Below are 27518 nucleotides of genomic sequence, written 5' to 3'. Positions count from 1 at the left end.
CTGCTCCTCAAGGTCTGCACTAAGCCAGCCTGAGTCACGTCCTTCAGAACCGTCAGATTCCGTAGACAGGCCTGAGAATTCACTGTAACAGGGCTAGGTAAGTCTGTTCCTGTTCGTTTCCTATTGTAAATGGGATTGTTTCATCCTTTGTCACATACGACTCTGCTTCAGTGAGAAGAATAAAGCTAGGCAAGGAGTAGTGACTTGACTAGGCTTTTTCTCAAGGTGACCATTTTCTCCCTGTAAATACTCATCCCTTTAACATCTTCCAGCCCACCCCCAAAATCTGCATACTTTATCACTCCAAGGGCCTTTAACTGCCAACAAGCAGACTCCTCCTAGCACCTGTCCACCTTTACCTTTAACTACCCCAAGCAATTCGCTTCCTACACACCCTTTATCTACACAGAGACCTCACTTAAACTTACCTACACGGCTTTTCTCTAGCTGTCCTTTATTTCTGCTTTCAGGATACTTTTTATACCTACTGTAATGTTTCATAATTGCTTTAAAGGCTCACACTGGACAATTCTAGGATTTTGGTGTCTACTGATTTTTTTTTTCTTCATTCAATTTGGAAAGTTCTGGTATGATAGCTTATGCTAAAAACATGGATATTTGGGGTATAAGACACAGGATCATAGTTAAATTTGATATTTTACCTGATTTTAGTATAGTGCCACTGGAGGAGAAGGCACCTCAGCAGTTGAGTAGGAACAGAATTTCAAGCTTCTTGTGTGTACATGGGCAAACAGAGGAGGATTGTCCAATAACTGGAGACTTGGCCTCCACAGATTGATCCTAGCAGGCAGGAGCACAACTGCCTTGTTAATCTATACTATATAACCTCTACTGGCAAGGTGGAGGCGGGTTAAGGGTGTTTCCGTGGTGCTGGTGAACCAGGCTGGGAACGGAAACAAGTATCTATTCTACTGTGGAAAGGAAGGTCCACAATTCCTGCTATGTTTTTCACATGTGAGGAGAAAGAACCATAGGTTTCTTCTATGGGTATTTTCAGATAAAGTGATGCTTACAGAAGTCTACCTGACCTCGCATGAGGCCAGAGAAACCCAACTACAAGAAAACTCAGCCTATAATCAATATAGAAAAATACTTCTGTAAGCTAGATTTTAGAATACAGATTATACTACTACTTTTATTTTAAAATGTGCCCTCATACAGTAGTGTACACAAATATATGTAGCTACACAAACATTCTTAACTGTCTTCCACCTACACAGATAACTCAATTATGAATATGCAATATTTATTAATGCCTGTGGCTAACATTCAGAACTAATGTTCTATTTACTAACACATCCACACACTTTGGTTCCTATGAAAAGTAAATGGAGTTTGTCTTCAGATCCTTTATTAGCAACTGTGCTGCTTTCTGTGAATGACGGTGGTGGTGGATATCATTATAAAGAAGCGATAAAAGCATATAAACATATATCATGTGGGAGGGCAAGCTATTTCTTTTATAACACCTAGCCTAAGGCTCTGGAAAAGCTCAAACTTTCCATATTTTTTAAAAATTTTCCATATTTTACATTGCTACAGAAGCAGGTATGAGTGTTACTATGAGTAAGTTGGATACAGAACCTAAAACATTGTTGTTATTATTACAGCATTATTATTACAACAGGAATCTTGTGCTCAGATTCATCTGTTTAGAATGTCCTAGGTTAATGTTCCATGTAAAAGCACCAAAATCAGGAAGGTAACAGATAAAGTGTACGGCTCCTGTAATAAATACACTCTCCTACAACAAAACAAGTTCTAGGTCCCACATCTCCTGTTTGTATGTCTAGACAACAGAGGTGGTGTTGGGGGAGCAAGACCTGAGACTAAACAGGCCAGGGTCCTGGAGAAAAGCAAACACTGCTGTTCTGCTAAGGGATCACAGCCATAAAATGTCGCCTTCATTCTGCGGTACTCGTCAACCAAGATCTTGCTCTGCCATCTTCGGAAAAGCTTCCTCCTACAGAAGCCAGGAACAAACAGACTCCCAGCTGGACAAGGTAGGGAGGAAGTGACAATGGAACACACGATCGTACATGCAATGCCCCCATGGAAAGCTTTCCCTCAGGGCTGAGAGAATGCTGCAGAAGAGGAGTCAGAATATGTGGGAAAGCCAGAGTAGATGGCAGACATCAAGGAAACAAGGCCTTTTCTAAACACAGCAGGACCAATGGACAGATAAACTCACAGAGGCTGCACATGCATATAGGACCTGTACAGATCATAGGCCAGATGGGGTCACGACGCTCAGGAGACAGGCACCCAATTCCCAACCCAGACACTATCTCCAATTAACAACTGTTTGCATGGAAAGATGAATTTTCTCCAATGGGATCTCAATGGGGATACAAACCACCAGGGCAGGCCCCGTGCCCAGAAGAAGATGGTCAACACAAAATGAACTCAGTGGCACCTTTAAAGTTATTTGCCAGATGTTACTTTTGTTTTGGTTTTTGGTTTTGGGGTTTTTTAAATCCTTATGTCAGGGATGAGGGTGTTAAACTTTGAAAGGAAAAAGTGGAGTGGAAAGCCAGGCACCAACAGGCTCCTTCGACTTCTTGAAGGGTCCCAATCTGCTGTACACAGCATTAGATCTAAGATGACGCCCAGAACACAGGCAAGAAAACTAAAATCAAGGCCAGGGTGGTGACTCATGGAAATCCTGACAGGGCAATGACTGCTCCTCCTACTCCTGAGCTATGTCAGTGGGCAGGACCGTCCTTGGGGCACAATGATGGTGAAGCAAGATACAATTGGCCAAAGATATAAGGGCTTGGGATTGGCTCAAACACTGAATATCTACGTATGCACCCTGATGCTGATCTCTGGTGTCTGATTTCCCAGGATTCATGGCATGGCCTCCATCACTCTCACAACCCCGTCCATCCTCAGCCCTGTTCATGCAACCTTTGTATACATTTTATAATTTGTTTTTATGTTTTATTGGAATAATGTGTGTGCGACAGTCTGTTTCTGAGTCTATATGTGTCCCTTGTGTGACCACCACTCCCCCCGCCCCAGCTCTTATTCTTGTTTGTTTTCTCCTAGTTTGTTCACTTTTGGTTTAGCTTCTCTCTCTCTCTCTCTCTCTCTCTCTCTCTCTCTCTCTCTCTCTCTCTCTCTCTCTCTCTCTCTCTCTGCTTGTTTTCTAAGGACAGAGAGAAAAGGGTTTAAATGGAAGGGGATCTGTAAAAAGGTGAGAGAGTCAAACCTATAATCAAAATATAGTGTGTAGAAAAAGCTATGTTAAATAGAAGAAAAATAGAGATAAATAAATAAAACTGTCTAGATGAACGTTCTCAACCTTCCTAATGCTACGAACCTTTAAGTTCCTCATGCTGTGGTGACCCCAACATAAAATTATTTCCATTGCTCCTTCATAACTGTAAGTTATCCACTGTTATACTGTTATGAATCATGATGTGAATATCTGATACACAAGGTATCTGATATTCAACACACCTATGAAAGGGCCATCCAGTCCACAGAGCTAAATGAAGAATGTTTATGTTCTGAACTATAACAATAGTTTAGAGTATTTGAATCATTTTTTAATGGCATCATGCTCTCAGAAACTTTTCAAATCACTAAGCAATGGCATTGGACAGCAGGACTTCTTTGCAGAACTGTCTTCTCTCTTTCACTCTCATGAAATCACATGAAGGCATTGTGTATAAACAGGTATTAAATAGTCTTCATTATTTTTGATATAAGGTCATATTTACTTTGTATAAGGAAAAAAGAGGTCACAACAACGGAAATTCTAACTTTAATTACTCAAAAAAATAATATAACATGAATATATAGAAAGTATACTTTGCTAAAGATCCACACAGACTTCATAATGACAGAAGGATATGGGACATGGCAAGATTGCTCACATGTGACAAACTAACAAATGTTATACCTAGAACTTAGAAGGTCAGCTTTAATCCTGTATAATATCCAGATCCAATTTACATTCCTCTGTCAGCATCATACATCACAGATGCTGAATATAATTATAGCTGATTTTAAGCTTTCATTTCCTCCTACCCTGCGCAAGGTGACTAAATACTTGAAATGAACTGCTCTGAGGGGACATGAAAAGCATCGGCACGTCCTGTAGGGCAAAACACTCAAACTCACATCCCATTCACTGTCCAGGGCACAACAAATTACATGAGAATTAAAAAAAAAATATCTTCCCCTCCCCCAAGAAGATCAGAAACTAAGTAATGTCCTTGTTGTAAAAACATACCAAACTTCAAAATGCAATCGTTATTATTTGAGTCAAGTTTCTAGGGGAAGAAAATGACAAATAAAATAACCACTTATTCCTATAATGCACAATCAACAAGGCACTAGAGGAACAAGCAGCAGTCCATTCTAATTGTGGCTTTATAACCGATTCAAGTCCGTGACATAGCTGAGGGAATATTACAAGTCAGAGAAAAAAGGAGCAGGTGAAAAGCAATACTGAGGTATTGCTTTTTAGGTAGAGCAGCACACAGCACACATCCAGGGAAAACCAATCCAACAACTCCGAGAAGCAACACATCAAAAATGTGGGGCCTGTGTCCTGCCTGGAGAGCAGCAGAGGGAGAGAATCCCCGCAGCCATATTCGCAGCCTGAAGGGGCAGAAGAGCTTCACTAGGTACTGTATCACCCCGAGGTTTAGATCTCTGGGGGTGCAAACCACCAGGGTTCTGCCTGCACTCAAGAACTGAACACATAGGCGGTTCATCTGCCAAACATCCAGGTGTGGGGCTTGTGTCCTGCCTGGAGAGCAGCAGAGAGAGAGAATCCCCACGGCCATATTCGCAGCCTGCTGGGGCAGAAGAGCTTCACTAGGTACTCTAGCACCCCAATTTTAGATCTCACCCAGGAGGAGGAGAAGACAGGAAATCATCAAATTCAGGGCTGAAATCAATCAAGTAGAAACCAAGAGAACCATACAAACAATCAACAAAACGAGGAGCTGGTTCTTTGAAAAAAATCAACAAGATAGATAAACCCTTAGCCAGACTAACCAAAGGGCACAGTTAAAGTATCCAAATTAACAAAATTAGAAATGAAAAGGGAGATATTACAACAGAAACTGAGGAAATTCAAAAAATCATCAGATCCTACCACAAAAGCCTGTACTCAACACAACTGGAGAATCTGGAGAAAATGGACAATTTCCTAGACAGACACCACATACCAAAATTAAACCAGGATCAAATAGATCATCTAAACAGTACCATAACCCCTAAAGAAATAGAAGGGATCATAGATATCCTTACAACAAAAAAAGCACACGACCAGATGGTTTCAGTGCAGAATTCTATCAGAGCTTCAAAGAAGACTTAACACCAATACTCTTCAAACTATTCCACCAAATAGAAACAGACAGAACACTACGCAACTCCTTCTACGAAGTCACAATTACGCTAATACCAAAACCACACAAAGATCCAACTAAGAAAGAGAATTTCAGGCCAATTTCCCTTTGAATGTCGATGCAAAAATACTCAATAAAATTCTTGTTCACCGAATCCAAGAACACATCAAAACGATCATCCACCAGGATCAAGTAGGCTTCATCACAGGGATGCAGGGATGGTTCAATATAAGGAAATCCATAAATGTTATCCACTACACAAACAAACTCAAGGAAAAAAAACCACATGATGATTTCATTAGATGCTGAAAAAGCATTTGACAAAATTCAGCATCCTTTCATGCTAAAAGACTAGGAAAGGACAGGAATTCAAGGCCCATCTCTAAACATAGTAAAAGCAATATACAGCAAACCGGTAGCCAACATCAAACTAAATGGAGAGAAACTTGAAGCAATCCCACTAAAATCAGGGACTAGACAAGGCTGCCCCCTCTCTCCATATCTTTTCAATACAGTTCTTGAAGTTCTAGCTAGAGTAATTAGTCAACATAAGGAGGTCAAAGAGATACAAATTGGAAAGGAAGAAGTCAAACTATCACTATTTGCAGATGATATGATAGTATACTTAAGTGACCCAAAAAAATCTACTTGAGAACTCCTACAGGTGATAAACAACTTCAGCAAAGTGGCTGGCTACAAAATCAACTCAAGCAAATCAGTAGCCTTCCTATACTCAAAGGATAAGCAGACTGAGAAAGAAATTAGGGATATGACACCCTTCACAATAGCCACAAACAGCATAAAGTATCATGGGGTGACTCTAACCAAACAAGTGAAAGACCTATATGACAAGAACTTCAGATCTCTGAAGAAGGAAGTCGAAGAAAATCTCAGAAAATGGAAAAATCTTCCATGCTCATGGATTGGCAGGATTAATATAGTTAAAATGGCCATCTTGCCAAAGGCAATCTACAAATTCAATGCAATGCCCATCAAAATCGCAACCCAGTTCTTCATAGAGTTAGAAACAGTAATTCTCAAATTCATCTGGAATAACAAAAAACCCAGGATAGCTAAAACTATTCTCAATAGTAAAAGAACTTCTGGGGGACTTAGTATCCCAGACCTCAAACTTTACTACAGAGCAATAGTGATAAAAACTGCATGGTATTAGTACAATGTCAGGCAAGCAGATCAATAGAATAGGATAGAAGACCCAGAAATGAGCCCACACACCTATGGTCACTTGATCTTCGACAAAGGAGCTGAAAGCATCCAGTGGAAAAAAGATAGCCTTTTCAACAAATGGTGCGGGTTCAATTGGAGGTCAGCATGCAGAAGAATGCGAATCGATCCATTCTTATCTCCTTGTACTAAGCTCAACTCCAAATGGATCAAGGACCTCCACATAAAGCCTGACACACTGAAACTAATAGAAAAGAAACTGGGGAAGACCCTTGAGGACATGGGCTCAGGGGAAAAGTTCCTGAATAGAACACCAACAGCTTATGCTCTAAGATCAAGAATTAACAAATGGGACCTCATAAAACTACAAAGTTTCTGTAAGGCAAAGGACACAGTCAAAAGGACAAAACATCAACCAACAGATTGGGAAAGGATATTCACCAACCCTAAATCTGACAGAGGGCTAATATCTAATATATACAAAAAAATGAAAAAGGTAGAACCCAGAGAACCAAATAACCCCATTAAAAAGTGGGGGTACCGAGCTAAACAAAGATTTTTCACATGAAGAACTTCGGAGAGCTGAGAAACACCTTAAGAAATGTTCAACATCATTAATCATTAAGGAAATGCAAATCAAAACAACCCTGAGATTTCACCTCACACCAGTCAGAATGGCTAAGGTCAAAAACTCAGGAGACAGCAGGTGCTGGCGAGGATGTGTAGAAAGAGGAACACTCCTCCACTGCTGGTGGGATTGTAAGATGGTACAACCACTTTGGAAATCAGTCTGGAGGTTCCTCAGAAAACTGGGCATGACACTTCTGGAGGACCCTGCTATACCACTCCTGGGCATATACCCAGAGGATTCCCCAGCATGCAATAAGGACATATGTCCCACTATATTCATAGCAGCCCTATTTGTAGTAGCCAGAAGTTGGAAAGAACCCAGGTGTCCCTCAACGGAGGAATGGATACAAAAAAATGTGGTATATTTACACAATGGAGTACTATTCAGCCATTAGAAACAATGAATTCATGAAATTCTTAAGACAAATGGATGGAGCTGGAGAACATCATACTAAGTGAGGTAACCCAGTCTCAAAAGATCAGTCACGGTATGCACTCACTGATAAGTGGATATTAACCTAGAAACTGGGAATACTCAAGACATAATCCACATATTAAATGATGTCCAAAAAGAACAGAGGAGTGGCCCCTGGTTCTGGAAAGACTCAGTGCAGCAGTATAGGGAAATACCAGATCAGGGAAGTGAGAAAGGGTAGATGGGGGAATAGGGGGATAGAAGAGGACTTATGGGACTTGCGGGGAGTGGGGACCCAGAAAAGGGGAAATCATTAGAAATGTGAATAAAGAATACATCGAATAAAAAAAAAAAAGAAAAAGAAAGAAAATGTTCCCATGGTATAGTAACTCAGAGCAAGTAGACATCTAACTATCAAATGGAAGAGCATCGGAAGTTCCTGAAATGACTAAATTATGCACTTTCAACTTATGTGGAAGAATCTGTATTATATTTCACGCCTACTATCCTATGTTATAGTCTTATATCCATGTCAATACAAACCAACACCCATGTGAGTACAGCCCAATACAAGTCATATCAGTCCTGATTAAATCCAAGATCTGCCATTGATTCTACAAATTTATGGCTTCTTTTGTGTCTTCAGCCATAAAGCCAGCCTGACCACAGTCCAACCACAGCCTACCCACAACCCATCTCCCACATAACACACAAATCAATTCCATCTATCAAGGGCCCTCTACTTTCCTTCTTTAAGCCCTCACTAATTTAAACCCACATCCATTCCTATCAGTGCAGTGCCCACTTCTCTTAGGCAATTTCACTCCAAAATCATCAGCCTCTTTTAAACCCACAGGTTACTCAATATTCAGTCTGGCTTTTTCCAACCACGTTACCAACAGCTGTTCTTCTCAAAGGTCAGCAAGCCCACCGTTAGCAGGAGCAGTGCTGTGCCCCACGCCATGTTGCTTCCTTCTAAAGTATATTTCATCAGTTCAGAGAATCAGGCTTTTGCATTCTCACCCTATCACACTAACTATAGTCCATCTGTTATTCTGGTAATTCTAGCTGTACTCAACTGTTTCTTTCTAGAAGCTTCTCCGCCTGGAATCCTTGTAGCATTTACCTTATTGCTCTCTGCCCTTATCCATGACACCTGAATTGAGATATCATCCATTAAAGGAGTGTTTTTTTTTTATTCGATATAATTTATTTACATTTCAAATGATTTCCCCTTTTCTAGCCCCCACTCCCCAAAAGTCCCATAAGCCCCCTTCTCTCCCCCTGTCCTCCCACCCACCCCTTCCCACTTCCCCGTTCTGGTTTTGCTGAATACTTGCTTCACTGAGTCTTTCCAGAACAAGGGGCCACTCCTCCTTTCTTCTTGTACCTCATTTGATGTGTGGATTATGTTTTGGGTAATCCAGTTTTCTAGGTTAATATCCACTTATTAGTGAGTGCATACCATGATTCACCTTTTGATTCTGGGTTATCTCACTTAGTATGATATTCTCTAGCTCCATCCATTTGCCTAAGAATTTCATGAATTCATTGTTTCTAATGGCTGAATAGTACTCCATTGTGTAGATATACCACATTTTTTGCATCCACTCTTCTGTTGAGGGATACCTGGGTTCTTTCCAGCATCTGGCAATTATAAATAGGGCTGCTATGAACATAGTAGAACATGTATCCTTATTACATGGTGGGGAGTCTTCTGGGTATATGCCCAGGAGTGGTATAGCAGGATCTTCTGGAAGTGAGGTGCCCAGTTTTCGGAGGAACCGCCAGACTGCTTTCCAGAGTGGTTGTACCAATTTGCAACCCCACCAGCAGTGGAGGAGTGTTCCTCTTTCTCCACATCCTCTTAAAGGGGTGTTTTAATGAACAGTCTCCATTACAACTACCAACACTACTGTCCTCCCATTTGTTCGAGGCAGAAAGCTTGTTACCATTCTTGAGTTCCATCCATAATCTGAATCAGTTCACCAGTACGTTCCACAGTTTCTAACCCCAATTTATCTACCTACGCCTTTGTCATCCACATTTCTAAAACCTTCCTCTAAGCTATCCTTATCGTTCCTATCACTAGTATGTCATACTGCTGGGGTCCTTTGTGTGCATGAGAAAGTGAGGAAAGGTGGCGGGATACTAGTGAAGGCACCTAGAGCGCACATGCTAGGCAAATATTCTATAGCACTGAGCTACAGCTCCGGTGACCAAGAAGTGGAATTTTTCCCTGAAAATTTTGACTATCAATATTCTGTAACTTTAATTTTTCAAACCCTATTGTTAATGATGGTTCTTAAACACTTTAACCTCCCTTCTAGCCCACCACCCACCAGAGGAGGTATGAACGAAAGGATACAACGGAACTGGACCTGTTTAGAAAGGTTCTTTAGAGCAACTTCTATCAGTCTTGTCCAAAAATTAGCAGTTCAGTTCACAGGTCAGCAGCAACAGGTCCATCCACTCACAAACACTTCACATGTTTGTCAAATTCAGTTAAGTCCAGCAGTCCAGTTCAGTACAGTCAGGACAGCAAACATGAATCAGCAGCTGTGGCACGACCTAGCAGAGACAGCCAGGCCTCAGCCTTGGCACTAGTCAGCAGGAGGGACCAGGTGGGACACCAGGAAAAGGGTTTGGCTTGCCTCCCTCAGGAAAGTGAAGATCAACGAAGACATGAGACAAACAAGATTTGCACTGCTAGCTCTATAAGCAAGCCTAGCTCAGCCTAGGTCACTGTCTCTCAAGTCCTTTTTATACTCACTCCTAACACCCCGTGTCCTACACAGGTCTTGCCTCAGTATGTGAGTCTACCTCAGCTGACATTACTCACCAATGAGCCTCAGTCCGCAGAAGCAACAACAGGAAGTTGCAGCACACCACCGGAAGTTCTTGGTGCTTTTCTCTCTATGGAGTCTGGACAAATGGAGCTCCACTACACAATGTAAGGCAGACCAATGCATGCGTGTCATTAGCTTAGAATCCTTCATCACATGTCCTTTCATGTGCGTGCTTTAGCACAATATCCTTTTACCTGTGTCCGCTTCAGTGAAATGTTCCTTTAGAAGTCTACCTTAGCCTTCCACATGTATCTGCCTCAGGAAAATATGCCTTCATGTGTTTGCCCCAGAAAAACACCATCCAACACAGCTGACTATCCAAAGAACCCTTAAGTTTCCATTTCAGTATTTATCTTCTTGATTATCTTCAATGATTTCAATTGATTGAAAGGAAAAACAAAGCAATATTTTCTTTAAGGTCTACCAACTGCCTACCACCCAAAGCCTGTCAGGTTCTAACCTCCTCTCCCCTCTGCCCCGCCACACTGCACTGAGGCTCTCTCTACAAAGGTCCACCCAATCCAGCATCTGCATTCATCTGCTCTCTTAAACTGCAAGTTTGTGACCAGCTTGCATCAAAAAAAAGCTCTCAAGCTTTCTACTCTTGGCCCCTTTAATTTTCTTCCGTAAATTAAGACCCTGTGATCACTTATGTAATGCTTTTCCCACCAAAGGCATTCATATTCTGCCTACCTGTTCACTTCTACCCACTCCAGAGTATCATGATTTCTGTCTCATATCTTCGTGTCTCTTGTTAACTGTGTTCACAAGCATAGGCATAAGAATACAATCACTATGGGTACATTAACAAATTCTGTCCTGTAATCTAATAGTATGTTAATGTACTATGCATTCCAGTTTTTATTATAAGAATTTGTGGTTCCACATATTCTTTTTAACATAGGTTATGCATTTCTTTTTACATGAAATCCCTAAATGGAAGCAGGAAAAGACCTTGCATCTCCTCTTTTTTCTCCTAGGAGACTGAATAAATATATACTAAATATTTGATCTCCTGTCCCATTAAATGAGCAGTATAGGTTTGTGCATTACACTTTATTTCATGTATCAATTTCCCTATTCTCATGTCACTATTTAAATCTATTTAACATGGACTTTGATCTTCTGGGTTCCACATTAAAATTCCAGAATAACATATTTCTCAGAAATGCACATTATCATAAAGAGAGCAGCCATAGGGAGAAACTCCAGAATACAAAGAACCTAAACCACTGCACATGGGAAATCAGTTGGAAAAGGGTAGGGATTAGGGCTGAACCCAGAGCTGTCATACATGCTAGGCAAGTAATGTTTTGACATTAGATGTAGGGCTAAGAGATGGAGGTGCTAAGAAAGCCAAAGTTGTGCTTCCTATGCCTACAACTGGACGAGCTATGGGCCACAGTCTGTGCACATAGCAAAACAACTTCAAAAGAGGATGTCTTGTTTAACATTATCTCAACAAGAACAAGATGTCTCCATCATCAATCTTTCATAAAATGAGTTCCTGAACCACCACAAAGAATACAAGACAATTTTAGATTCAGTTCATTTGCTGATGAGAATACATGCTAACATGCTAAGGGCAACAAAATTTTAAGCACAGCTACTTTCTAGCCCACTCCTCTGAATGGTCAGGGAAGAATGAAATGGTAACATACAGTGGGGGAGATAAGTGAGCAACCTAAGACTCTACAGACTGTTCTTCAGTACAGGGTCTACTCATCCCCACTGCAAGTGTGCGCTCCTCTTTAAACCTCCTTGCTACTCCTTCCCTCATATTGTGTCAAATTCCTCCTGCTGATGCAAATATGAGAAAACTATCATAGAGACACATCCCGAGCATTGAGAAACAAGTTTTCAATTATTAAAACTGTATAGCCCTACTGGGTCACCAACAGTGAGCAATTTCAATTTCATATTCAATTGCTGAGTCAACCTGGCACATATTAACTCCTCTCACAAGCCACATTTGATAAGGGGCTCAGTAGAAAACAACATAAGCAAACTTCGATTCACTTGCTGCCTAAGGTTCTGCTGGGCAAAGGTCTGATTCATCCCAATGCCTGCAGAAGTGCTGCAGAGCATCTCAGTTACTCCAAAACTCAGTTGGGTATTCTGTTGTTATTTTTTACTATCACTCCTATAAATTTTAACAATGACAATAGATAGTACCTGTTTGTTTTCAACAAGCATTGTCCAAGTAACATAAGTACAAATCCATGCCAATACAGATATTGAAATGGAATTTCTATTTTTACATTGTTTTCTGAACTGAACTTTAAAATTCCCTCCTACTGCACTCTGCTCGCCTTCTGATGTATGGATAAGCGTGGCTTTATGTATACATGAGAAAGAGAAGAGTAAGACCAATGTTTTCATTAAGTCCTTTATACACCGTAACTAGCTATACACTAAAACACAGTAGAAAGCTCAATTAGCCTGAAACCTATTGTGCCAACTCTCTGTCTGTAAGACAGTAGGGACTCTAGTACTTGAACTTCAGTATCTTTTGTTGCTGTCTCTTCAACAGTAAGCTATATTTAGTTTTCATTTACAGATTCTACTTGATTATGTGTAACTAACAACTAAAATATTCATTGTCCAAGCCCAGTCATCTATAACTCAACAACACCATCAACTTCTCAAGTGCCCAATAACCACATGTGGAAGTGGATACTTGATCTCACAGTGTGGACACACCATGTCCATCAGTCAATGCAGAAGATTTACTAACAACATAAAAATGGAGGCTTTAAACTCTGTTATATTGTCACTGATGTTGTATTAATGGTATTTTTCTTTAAAGAAGTCTATCTTAGTCATCCAAAAAGCAATTTATATCTTATATTAAATAGACTGGGACAGAAATACAAACATGTATGTGTTAATTCGTACAATACACTAGGAAAACTTTACACTTCTAGGAGCTTTAGAGTATGGTGAAAATTGAACTGAATGGTTCTATTTCACCGTCTACAGAAGATAAATACTTGTTTGTTAAAAGCAGTTGCAGAATCTCAGTGTGCTCTACTTTGATTGTCAAGTTTGCATTCAAAGTCAACCTTTTTAAGGCACAGGTAAAGTTAGTTCAGAGACCAAGTATTTAAAACACTTCGTGCTATGCCTAAAGTCAGAATAAAGCTGCTGTGTGACAATAAGCAAAGAGGAGGCCTCCTCATGGGGAGAGAGGTCAATCCTCTGGGGTCTCACACTTGGCTTACCGAAAAACAAAAGCAGAGCGGCCCTCTGGGGACATAGGGGCGGGGAGGAGATCAACATGGGGTTTACATGGAAACGATAACATACATTCGCTTCCAGCACATTTGTCATTAATATTTGACTCATTTAAATTACTTCAGAAAGGAGTTCAAAACTGTCTGAAAGTAAATGGGATCTCCAACAAATATTCTTGAAAGCAATAATAGATACTATAAAAACTATGAAACCTGAATATTAAGACATAAATAATAAAAGGTATATTCTAAGATACATGGCAATATCTAAAGAAAAAGGCAAAGATAAATATTAGCAGCATACATTATAAATTTTTACTAATTATAAAACAATTCTTTAAAATGTTTTTAAGAAGTAAACGTAGGCACATCTCTCTGAGGAAAACACTACTCAAGAAAAAAAATGAATCACACTAACATTTTTAACCTACCTAAGGGAATGTTTCTAGAACTATTAGGATATTAATTCCTGGCTCTCAGCAGCTGTTCTAAGGGCATCAAAGGACTGTAGCTATATCCTTGCCTGGCGGGCAATGCCTCCTCTCTCCTTTTTTTTTTTTTTTTTTTTTTTTTTTTTTGGTCGCTTCATAACTGATAGAAAGCCCACTCAATCTTTATTCTTCAAAAAGGATTTCGTGCCAAAGGGAACCTCCCCAGACCACTTTTTTCTACTCTCAGGGCCATCTTAATGCCCATGCCCAATTATACTCTGGAGTTTTAGAACTGTTCTTGGAACATTATTTGTTTCTTTCATGGAATATTATCATAATGAACACTGAGATGGGATAGCCACGGAGACTGTGTAAACAGAGTCAGGGGACATACACAAGAGCTAAGTTCCCTAGACAGTGCTGTCTAATCGAATTCTCATCGTGACAGAAATGGCCTCTGTGTGCTGTCTGGTATAGCGCCCATTATTCACATGTGGCCACTGAGCAATTGAAAAGGTGACACTTTCTAATTCAATGTTAATTAATTAAATATAAATAACCACCGTGACTAGCAGCTATTGTGCTAAGCAAGAAAAGGAAGCATTCTAAGATCTACCAAATAGACACCGCAAAAGAACACAAAAAATGTGGGTCACCCAGGGAGCTTCTAGTACCCCATTTCAGAGGTGATCAGTACAGACACTACCATAAGCATGGGTATATTCTTCTCATCATTAGTATTTTTAAATATGCATTTCATATCTTAATTCAAAAATTTAAAACATATCACAAGAAGAAAAACCACCTAGAGCATATTTTTCATGAGGAAGAAATATTGAGTAACATAAAAAAGTATTTATGTTACTAGTACAACAGCATAAAAATAATAAAACACACACACACACACACACACACACAAGCAGTAACATCTTGCTACTATGAGTGTTCTTAACAATTTATAGACCAAAAGAACTTTTCACTTTTCTAATGCATCATTTAGAGAAATTAGAAATTAATGTGTGTATTGTTTAAAGTTTCACATTCATTATCATTTTCTACTGTTAAACAACATGTTCTCAATAGCCCTCCCAGCATTCACTAAAATACCACTTGAAATTCCTACCTACAGTGTTCAGTAAAAGTTTCCTTATGTTGTAAAATCTACAAGGCAAATATGGTGGAATGACCCTGTGATTCCAGTGTTCAAGGCCAGTATGAACTATAAGGTGAGACACTGTCTCAATTATAATAAACATCAAGATGGTGATGGTGAGACTTTGTCTCAATTATAATAAACATGGTGGTGGTGGTGGTGAGACTTTATTTCAATTATAATAAATGTGGTGGTGGTGGTGGTGGTGGTGGTGGTGGTGGTGAGACTTTGTTTCAATTATAATAAACGTGGTGGTGGTGGTGGTGTTGGTGGTGGTGGTGGTAGTGGTAGTTTACAATAAGAACTAAATTCAGAGAGTAAAAGAGAAAAGCTAGCCCAAGACTCGGTTAGTCCACTGAGCATGTATAAAACTCCAGAAATCTAATGCCATCTGTGAGACAACTATAATTTTGAGTGGACCATCAAGCCTAAAGAGACTGGAAAATGTTGGGGTCTCAAAGACATGCATCTTGAGTAAGATGGTGAACTAATAGTCCAATGAAGGTAGACTACAAGAAAACTGGTTCTGAGAACACAGAACAAATAATGTAGTAGAGAAAAAATAGTAAGAATAAATGTCAGGATTAGAAAAGGGGTATATATATTAAGAAGAAAAAAAAAAAAAAAAAAAAGGTCTGATGTACTTACCCTAAATAAGAAAAGGCAAATGTCTGAAATTTTCAAGAAAGACAAAATGGAAAAGTCAAACTATTGAAAGAACTTGAAACTAGCTCTTGAAAAGTAAATTCTATCATTAAAAAAGTACTAGAACACCAAGGACATAGAAAAGAAGCAAGAGAGATACAGCACATGTTCTACAAAAGGGATGTGCTTTAGATGTGGGCCAAACTTCCAGAGAGAAAGAAGAGAAAATATGGACATGTCCAGAAAGCATGTGAGAAGCATGTCCTCTGCATCATGTGATCCTCCCTTCCAAAGCACAGGCAAATAAAACTTCAGGCAAGAATTAGTCAGAGAAAGACATTGTCATCAACAAACTCTAAGGAACCCTGAGGATACCTGAAGCAATACCTAAGTATACTGTTAAAAAGAAAAGGATGCAATTAAAATATCAGTCAACTTGGTGTCTAAACTAGCAGTTGATATTCAAGTATTCCTTAAGAGGAAACTAAAGATTAGTACTTATTTCTTTCCCTTTTTAATTACATGCTTATGTAGTTAAAACAAATTTTGGTCTATTATAAAATCAGAAGAAACTCATTATTTTAGTACAAAAAAAAAGAAAAATTAAATGAGAAATCAAAAATCTACATAAAAATAAGGATAAAGGAGAAGAATGCATAGGAACAGAAGGAAATGAGGAAAGCAGGAATGCAGAGGGCTCATTGGGCAAATTCAAAAGCAAGTGCAGGGCAGTAATTTCGATGCATAGTTAATACAAAAAAAAAAAAAATAAATCTACCAGTTAAGAACAAAGATTATCAAACAATAGAAAGCAAATTATTACTTTTGGTAGGCATGCGGAGAAACACACACCAATGTTAGAAAGTGTAAGAACTGCAATAGTAAAGGAAAGATAAAACCTCTAGACGGATATGCAGAAGAGAAATCCACTTCAACCATGCTAGAAAAGACAAAAGAAAGACAAGTCATCAGACCGGTGAAATGGCTTCACTGTTAGAGGAGCTTGGGACCCCAGACCCCAAGAGCTGGAAACAAAGAAGCCACTCCAGAGGTGACACTGACCTCACACGAGACCGAGACTGCATGTGCCCATGTGCACACATCACTCACGATCAGGAGGGGAACAGATTTTAAAAATCAGTGAGATAAATCAAGTTACAAGAATAGTGAAAATGCAGTAGAAAGAAAAGGAATGGCAAATTCAAATATCAAGGCAGAACCTACCACAGGACAGGCGGGATATGATGTTTTTTCTAGGGATATAAGCTTTTTAAGGCTACAATAGTCCATAAACCAATCCTGTTGATAGGTGTTTTACTGCAACTACAAACAGTCCTTTCAATATTTAATATTTTGCTTTTAAAAACTTAAAACAGATCAAACATACTAGTGCGGTCAAAACCTTTGCCTTCAAAGGCTTCTCCAGGTCACACTGGTCTCAGTGAGCACACTGCCTGCCACCAGCTTTAGACACTAAGGGGACATGCTGTGTGCTATCCAGCCAACAATGGGGACAAACTCTACTATGGAGTTGACACTCAATATACTAAATCATGATATACAAACATGTTTACTTGTTTAGCTGGAAACATATTTCCCTGCAAAAATTCACAGAAATGAATTTGTCAAAGGTTTATTGATCAAACCTACCTTGGAAGAGCCTAAGAAAATGTCTGCAAAAATGAGAAAACATCTCTTATAAAATTGAAAAAGCAAAATGTATATACAAAAAAATACTAAGATCAAATAACAAAGACTTCATTACTCTGAGTTTCATCAAAGAGAGATTGTTCCCATGACAGGTGCACTAAAATTAGAAAACGAAGATGCATCCTATAGCTAATCTGACATGTGCATAAGTGACTAAGACCTATTAAATGCTTGAAATCAATCATAATGAGGTGAGTGTCTGTTTTTGCTTTTACACAATGTATAAAATTTGTCAAAATTCACTGAAAGTTATATTTGGTAATTTGAAAAAATTATTCTTTTTACCAGTGTTCAAAACTAGCTACAAACTGTCACAAAGAATACTGAATAATCAATGAGCCTTCTCAAGTAGCAGAGCTTTATAGACTTCACATCAAATCCTCATTAAATGTGGCAAAGGAACTGTGGTCTTTAATACCTGGGTTCCACACACTTCCCTATCTGGGTGAGGAAAGGGTAATATTGCTCATATTCGGCAAACAGTTTCAGAACCGGATGAGCAGTTCTGAGAAATTCCATGGCCGGGTTGCGGGAGGCAGGATGACTTTGAATGGCAGAAAGGCCATTTTCCCTACATTTGGTTTATAAAATTCTAATTCTGAAACAATAATGTTAAAAAAAAAAAAGTTGATCAGTTCACTGCATTGTATGCACAGAATTCAAGAATTTTGACAAACATTTAAAAATCTCAGCCCTTGGGAGCCTGAGGCAGGAAGATGCAAGTTCCAAGACAGCTAGACCCCATCTAAACCAGTAAGAGAAAACAGCACACAGCAGGAAGAGAATCCTATCTGTCCAGCGGGAGCAGACCTGATCCACGCTGTTTAACTGGAGGAGTCACATGCTGTGTGACAGAAGCAGACATGGAGCTGACTTTCTGGGCAGATCGATCAGACAGATCATACGAGGAAGGACGGAGAGCTGGCCATGGACATCCAGCAAAGTGGTACAGGCCTTCCTCTAGTGAGAGCCTGGGAGAACAAGTAAGCAGGACGATTCTCTTCAGAAAGATCGTTCCGTGTACACTATTCATTATTTTCACGTAAAAGAACTTCATAGAAACATAATGAACTGCGATATTATGTCACAAAATTCTCTGGACCCAGGGAAAAAACTTCTGCAAGTATTTAATGGTATATCAATGATTTTCTTGAATGAGAATACAAAATGCCATTTCTCAGTATTTTGAGGTAAAATTTCAACAGGTTAACCAACCAATTAATTCATACTACACTTTGATTGATTGATTCAAAACCCTTCACTTTTATATCCTCTTTATCCACGTCGTCTGCATTAAAGGGAGGATGGAAAGGGGAAGGAGGCAGAGGCTGATGGGTGAATGGTTATGCCGGGAAGGCAGCCAGCACTTTGTCAGCAACCCTGTCACACTGGCCTTAATCTACCTTTTCTACTGAAAACATATGGAGACTCAGTTCCCCGGTTGCCTGTGCCAGACGTGATAAGCACACATGCGTGAAGTCATCTCCTCCGTTTAACCTAAAATGCCCCTTTCACTCCACTTCAACTCCACAGAAACAGGGATGTCTTTCTCAAGCTACACTCCAAATATAACACTTGAGAAAACGGTAGGTTCTCTGTAAACATTTGTGTATATGTGTTTGTGCATGCATAGGTGGTGTTGGCACCAAGGGTTCATGTGAGGGGTCCTAGTCAGTTCACTCTCCACCTTATTTCCCACATATTTAACAGACTGAAGAAGAGCGTGGACAGACAGCACACAGAAGTCTTCATCTCCCAGCTGTCCTTAGGCCACACTTTATCAAACTCAGCAGAAGGAAAATCCCATAAAACTGAACTGAAACGGAGATTGTGTTCTTAAGGTTTGTCCCTATTCACCTCCCTGTCTTAAAACCTAAAGCTTTTGTGTCAAATATTTTTGTGGTCAAAGGCTTTCTGCTCTTAAAGGCAAACCTGAAAATGTCCAAAAAAGTACAAATCACTGAGAATACTCAAGGCAGGGATTCTTCCTACCAACACCAACCACTGGCACCATTTCACCACAGCCTCCCTCTTCTTTACCCTTATTTTGGGCACACATATGCACACATACATTCTATCCAAAAGCAACTACTCCTTACAGAACAAAAAGCCAGCACCCAGCTTTCTCAATGGATTTTCGAACTCCGACTACTCAGCTATTTACTGACAACTGCTTAAGTTTTTTTCAAGAATATTCTAGTTAACACAACGACCTAAGTTAGAGTTAGCATATAGTCACTGTGAAAACTGAATTCTGTCCTTTAATCTAGCAAAGTTTTAAATGGGGTCACTTTGTCACCATTACTTTGCCTTTTAAATTTTTAACACAATATTTCTCAAATCAAATTTTCTCAAAGGCACCAAAATGTAGCCCAATCTGAAAACATACAAAATTGATCTATAGAAAAAGATATGGAATGGATGGCACATAAAAGACACCCAGCTAAATTTGGATTTCATATAAGTTTTATTGTTTTGGTTGTTGGTTGGTTGCTTGCTTGGTAAGCTTAAAATTCTGACTTCACTCTACATCCTACCTTCTGGTATCTGTTAAACATAGCAACACTGATCTATGGCCCCTAAACACGACAGCATTTTCAAAAGAAGGAAACAATGAACAAGGGGTATGCCTGGCTGTGTCAAATAAGAATCAGCACGCATTTTAACAACAGAAAGCCGGGCGGTGGTGGTGGCACACGCCTGTAATCCCAGCACTCTGGGAGGCAGAGGCAGGCGGATTTCTGAGTTCGAGGCCAGCCTGGTCTACAGAGTGAGTTCCAGGACAGCTAGGGCTTTACAGAGAAACCCTGTCTCAAAAAAACCAAATCCAAAAAAAAAAAAAAAAAAACAAGCAAAAAAAAAAAAAAAAAAATATATATATATATATATATATATATAAAAGTAAAACTTATTCATATTAAATTGATAAATTATAGTGTTCTTTCACAAATCAATTTTTAAGAATTTTATAAAACTGTCTATTAGTTATAATTTTCTCACTGAGACCTTTTGTTTATGAATATATTTAATATTCTTTTCCTAATTATTTTAGTATAAGTATATAATATTAAAATATTATGGCGCCATTTCTCCCTTCCCTTTCATCTCCACCCATACCAGCACATGACCAACCCCCTTGCTCTCTTTCAAACTCAAGGCTTTCTTCTTTCATTACATAGTGTATGGGTGTGTGGGGGTGGGGATTGGGGGGTGTATGCCAAAAACCATAAATTCCCCCTGCTTAGTTTGCATGTTCCTTATATTTATATGTTTTCAGTAGTGACCATTTGGTATTAGGCTTTAACCATGGGAAACTGGTAATGTATACTAGTTATTTGAATTTGGATTAAATAAACATGGCATTGGTGACATCTGTTCAATTAAGTAACATGCTACAATGATATTCAGAGATGAGTTACCTCACAGGGTTACTGGTCAATGATACTCGTAGTGACTCCAGATATGTGAAAAGTCTGTCGTCTGTGTACCCCATTTTCAGCTCATGGATAAATTCCTGAGGTGAGATCTGTCGGCTGCTTCTAAGACTTCCCTGTAAAACAAATCAAAAAAGAGTTTTTTTAATCATGTTCCATGAAGATTATCTATAAAATATAAAAATATCACATCTTTCCTAGTAGCACCTAGATACAACTAACAATATTACTATTTTGAAATATTATTCTAACTAAAAAGCTATAAATTCATAATTTTATTCAAAATAATATTAAAAAGAACAATGAATGTTTTGAGACTGAAAATAATTGTTTTTTCAAATGTGACATGTCATGAAGAATTATTAAGTGCATACTATTAGAAACATAATAAAGTAATACTTAGGCATATTCTACTATTGAAACTCAATAAAAAACAATTATTTTCAATCTCAAGACGTTCAATGTACTTTTTAATATCATTTGTGAAACTCAAAACATCTTCTGGCCAACAATTCTATAAAAGGTAACCAAACCTGGTTTTAAATTTGGCAAATCTATAACTTCTGAGATAATTATAAAGCCCTGTGCAGGATAATTCCAAGGAAATTCTAATATGAAAAAAAGTATGTGTGCGTATGTATGTATGCATGTATATATACACACATACATATACACATATATTATACATATATATATACACATACTTGTATATTATATATAAGAAAATTCGATTCTGAGACCTTTCTGCCAATGTCCTAACATTAGTTATCCTGCACCAACCTCCTTTCCTGCCCTGCCCCACTAACCTTCTTCCTCCTTAAACCTTTTACCTTTTGATTCCTTTTTCCCATTCTTATCACTATTATTCCATCAGACCCACCCCAATGCCTTAACATCAAGCTTACTCCTCCCCACAAACAGTTCCTTTCTACTTGGCTGGATCTACAGGTACTACATATGCGCGAGTGCTCGCGCGCGCACACACACACACAAACGAACACGCACACACAAATTATACAGGATTACTTCAAACAAAAGTGCAAGAATATACAAAGAGAAAGAAAATAATCAGATGATGGAAAAAGACAGACAATAAACTGGTTATGTCCCACTATACTCTTACTTTACAAGGGTGATTCTGGAAAAATCTTGTGTATATAAAACATGGGTTGAAAGAGCTGGAATTCCTTCATTACTTGAAACACATTAAATGCCTACTAAATATAAGCACATCAGCTCAGTTTTAATAGTTGAGAAGGCTAGCACAACTTCGGGTACAATAACTAGTACCATCAAATACACACACACACACACACACACACACACACACACAGTACTCACCACGGTGATCAATGAAAGCCCCACAGGTAGGATTTCAAAGGCCTCTGACATACCTGGTACAATTAATGTCTAAGGAAACAGAAAACCTGGCACTGGGGCTGAAAGCCTTCAGGCCACTAAAGTAGCCTGGAAATAGTATGGACATACAACATAAGATCAACAGCAGACAGACCTGCTGTTCAGAAGACATGGATGGATCCCAGATAGGAAAGCCGGAAGACACTAAGGTAACACACACATACAGAAACATCTGAGATTAGAAATACAAGGAAAAGGAATTAAGCACATTCAAAGATGGGTTAAAACTCTAGTACTTCTTTTGTCTATTTCTTTTGCTTTAATTATTTGCCAAAACATTATACAATAAGATATAACTAGCAATGAAAGACAAATTACTTTTAGGGAAACTGCTTTTACTCATGATAAGATCAAAGAATAATACATACTATAACTCACTATACTATAGACTATAATACTATATCTACTCACTATAACTATATGTAAAATCTCAGGCAGTTATTCTCAAAATAGGATAAAAGGCTCATTTTCTCATTTGCATATTAGTTCTACAGATGACTTGGATAACAAAGTGAAATATTGAATAGATCATCTCTGTAGGGAAGTCATTAAAGGCAATGGTACTGCTAGTTACAGGAAGGAAAAAAAATCAATGAACTGAAAAACCAAATCTCCCAGAAATAACAAAGATTATTAGTAAACACTAGCATCTCTGTGTGGCACAACATAGTAGGGCAGCAGTCCATTCTGACTAATTCACAGATCCTTTGCAAGATGCCTACACTCAGTGAATGAATGTGGTTATAAGAAAATGCAAATAAAAGAACAGAAAAGGAAATCAATAACACAGAAAATATCCATGTTACATACAATAGATTCCGAAACGAATGGTTACTTAGAAACATTTCAGATAAAGCACAGAAAAGAAGCCAACTAATTGGGAAATTAATTAAAAGAAATAACTTCCCTACTAAAATAAAAATAAAAGTATAAAGAAAATAAAATTTAGAGGAGGGAAAAGTGTGTGGAAACTGAGAAAGCCTCCTTCTCAACCCTGGTCTCCTGTTCCTTTCATTGCACCTAACTTCAAAGGAAGCAGAGGGGAGAGAGGGGTGGGAAGGATGCTTGCAGCCGCATATCTTGAAATCCATTAGCCATAAAGATGAAAATACTTGAAAAGCTTTATCCCCTGTGGTATCAAAACACATTAGTGAGATAAGGATGTCTGCCTGACATCACAAAAATTAGAAGGATATTTACCCCACATAATTTTTAAATCTTTTTAATCCCTTGGTGAAATGTATTTTAAAATACCAAATGCGAGATGGAGATGAGCCTGTGCTGTTCATATCGCTAAGGATACCCAAGGGCATGAAAGGCAATAAGCAGACTTTATTCACACTCCTGCCCTGGCTACTCGGTTAAACCCAAGCAGTCTCCTTGCTAAGTGACTGTTAAAGGTAATGGTAGCCATTTCCTTTGACCTGTCCTGACCAGATCCTTTTGTTCCTGCCTGGGGACCTCCCTCCTTTCATCTCAGCTTAGCTAAAAGGCAAATTCACTAGCCAAGATCATTTCCTTGTACAGTAAGTCAGAATCCCAGGTCTGACAGAACAGACATGTCCAGTTACCAGTGGAGAGGAATGACAGAGTGGCCTGCTCACCTCCGTCAAACAATGATTTTCATACAACTTTGAAGAAGCTATCATTTAATGTGGACATTATTTTTAAAATTATAAAGAGAAAATACATGGTCTAGGTTGATATAGATGTAGATGTAGATATGTAGATGTAGATGTAGAGATATAGATATAGATATAGATATAGATATATAGATATAGATATAGATATAGATATAGATATAGATATAGATATAGATATAGATATAGATATAGATAGATATAGATATAGATATAGATATAGATATAGATATAGATATAGATATAGATATAGATATAGATATAGATACAAACTCTGCAGGGAAATGGCACCTGGAAATACCAGCAAGGACTCACCCCTAATCTCTATGGACCAAATCAATCTATACGATGATTTCTAAAATGACTGCTTAAATGACCTGAGACACACGTCCACAACTGCCACTAGCTCTTACTCTAAGATGGCCCTCAATCCTCAGGAAAATATCCAACATTCACCAAATAGCATTCTCTATTGTATTTAATGCATTAGTTTTTTAACGATCCTTAAATCTATAGAGTACTAATTTTAAATATAAATATCCAAAATATATAGCTGCTAGACATTAACAAAATTAAAACTTAGGTGACAAATGAAAATAGACTGATGTAAAGTTAGTTATTAGAATACAGCCTTCTTTTTAACAATAACTTTTTATTCAAAGCAATAAAAGTTAAAAAAAATAATAAAGGCAACCATTGATATCAGTAGAATAGGTGTCAGGTCCAGTTCTTCAATGTCTTACATAGCTGGATATATATCTACCTCTAGGACACCTAAATCCATAACCATAAGTTAACTAGCTCTGCAACTTCAGTCTTACATCTTCTTAATTCCATATATATATATATATATATATATATATATATATATATACACAGAGAGATATGCATATATATATCCCAATATAAGAAAAAATTTAATGAGTTCATGTTAATAATTTAAGAAGATAGCAGAGTCACAAGGATAGTCAGCACATCACTGCCAAGAGGATAATTACAACCTAACTACTACCACTGTATGTTATTATTCAAATACACTGCAATAATTCTCTTAAAGTTTTAAATGATCTCAAGCATGTCTAATGTCACTGACCAACAGAAACACTAAGCTATCTCGGCAGCATAAATTACTCATTTTCACAACATCTACAACTCAAATCAAATAGTAGGACCCATAAAATCTGTTAACCTCACGTGATTTTATACCGATGCAAAACAGAAACATGGAAGCTAAAAGTACCAGGGACAAGTTCACTGACCACCCAAATTACATTTCACAAGAACCTCCCTTGTTAAATCAAACATGTAATGAGCACCGCTATATACCAAAACCTTGCCAATGGCTCTGAAACCTGTTTATCTGTATATCTGAAGTAGCACATGCTGGGTGGAGAGGTAGCTCGGCAGGTACAAGCACGAATGTTCGTGCACAGAACTTGACTTCGGCGTCAGCATCCATATCAGGTACCTCACAATCAATCCTAACAGCAGCTCCAAGACACCCATCATCGCCATCTTCTAAATTCCACACACAGCTGCACTCAGATATGTTCACCCACAGCGATGCACACTACACGTGATTAAAACTAATTAAAATATTAAAAAAAGACAGCTCATGCCAAAACTTTGGAATTGCAAAGTAAAAGGCACAAAGACATATAATAATAATAAAGCTGCCTGTTTAGTTTCTAAATATTCCACAAAGAACAAATTAAAGCTTAACAAATCAATACTAATTTTAGAAATTTATATATTAATTTCAAGCATCTTTTAAAAATTCAACACGTTTTATACTTTCATTATCTATTACAGGATAACCTCTATGGTACTTATTTTTGTACACTGGCCATTACTTTCAATAATACACTTCTTTCTTCCCTACGGGGATTTTATTTCTTTTCCTCTTTGTATACATGCCCTGGTGTGTGTACATGTGCTTGGGTGCTCGCCTTTGCCTGTGGACATGACTGTGCAAGCTAAAGTCATCCTCACATCTCCCTTGATTGCTCTCCATCCTCAGCATGATTAGGGTCCCTCGATGAATGTGCGGCACTGATTCCAGCACTCAGCACACAGGGGATTCACTGGGGATACTCCATCTCTGCTGCACTAGGACACGACTACACCCGTGCTGTGCCATGTCTACCTTGCTTTGAAGTGGTCACTGGAGATCCAAACTCTGATTCCTCATCTCCATAAGTGCACGGGAAATGCATTACCTGCTGGGCTATCTCTTTGATACTATCAATTTCTTTACATACATACATATGTATATACATACATATGTGCGTACATACATACAAACATACATAAGCATGTACGTATGCAGGAATACAGGAGGAATGCCAGGCAGGCGTCAGAGGAAAGCTTGCAGGCCCAAGTTCTCTCCTTTCACCACGAGAGTTGGGGGATCACAATAATCAGGCAAGGAGGCAGGTGCCCATAACTGCTCAGCCATCTTGCAATCATTTATACTTGCTTTTGGTTATTGAAGGAACACTTTTAAGCAAATAAGTATATAAAAGAATATATATTAGGTATCAAGAAGGAATTACACAAAACTGTTCAATTGTGAAAAGAAAAAAAAAGTCCATAGAAAAAAGTAAGAAAGAGGAAAAATGAAAATTTAGAAAGACACAAAGAAAGCTAAAAATGCAGTAAATCCAAACTTAAGGTAATTTGGGTCAGAAAAACAAGTAAATACATTAACATATTGAAGGGTACAATGAGTCTACAATATTAAATTTCAAGTTATCAATATGAATCTTCCTCCCCCTTCACCGCCCCCTGAGTTTGTGTGGGTAGGGGGGTGGAGAGGGGGAAAGAGGGGGGAGGAGGAGGAAGAGGAGGAGGGGGAGGGGGCAAGGGTAGTGGAGACAGAGGGAGAGGGAGGAGAGGGAGGAGAGGGAGGAGGAAAAGGAGAGGAAGGGGAGAAGGAGAGGAAGGGGGAAAGGAGGAAGGAGAGGGGGAGAGGGAGAACAAGACGGAGAGGGAGGAGGGGGAGGAGGGGGAGAGGGAGGAGAGAAGAGAGGAGATGAGGGAGAGGGAGGAGGGGAGAGAGGGAAGAGGAGAGAGAGGGAAAAGGGAGGAGGAGAGAGAGGGGAGAGGAGAGGAAAGGAAAGGAGGGGAGGGGAAGGGAGGGGATAGGAGAAGAGGGGAGAAGAGAGGAGGGGATAGGAGAAGAGGGGAGAAGAGAGGAGGGGAGAGGAGAGGAGGAGATAGGAGAAGAGGGGAGAGGAGAGAAGAGAAGAGGGGAGAGGAGAGAGGAGAAGAGGGGAGAGGAGAGAGAAGAAGAGGGAGGAGGAGAAGAGAGGAGGGGAGAGGAGAGGAGGGGAGAGGAGAGGAGGGGATAGGAGAGAGGAGAAGAGGGAGGAGGAGAAG

General features: G+C 38.9%; 1 protein-coding gene across 2 annotated transcripts in view; it reads right to left on the bottom strand.

Moving 5' to 3' along the window:
- Positions 1 to 27518, bottom strand: part of Diaph3 (diaphanous related formin 3) — a 495795-nt gene that overhangs the window by 354860 nt on the left and 113417 nt on the right. For both annotated transcript variants that reach the window (XM_052190840.1, XM_052190842.1), the window contains one exon: positions 21064 to 21194. In XM_052190840.1, coding sequence (XP_052046800.1) covers positions 21064 to 21194 — 131 coding nt within the window. The remainder of the gene's footprint in view (positions 1 to 21063; positions 21195 to 27518) is intronic.

Source organism: Apodemus sylvaticus, chromosome 8 (assembly GCF_947179515.1).
Source record: "Apodemus sylvaticus chromosome 8, mApoSyl1.1, whole genome shotgun sequence".
NCBI classification, from domain to species: domain Eukaryota; kingdom Metazoa; phylum Chordata; class Mammalia; order Rodentia; family Muridae; genus Apodemus; species Apodemus sylvaticus.
This window is presented reverse-complemented; position numbering and strand designations above follow the sequence as displayed.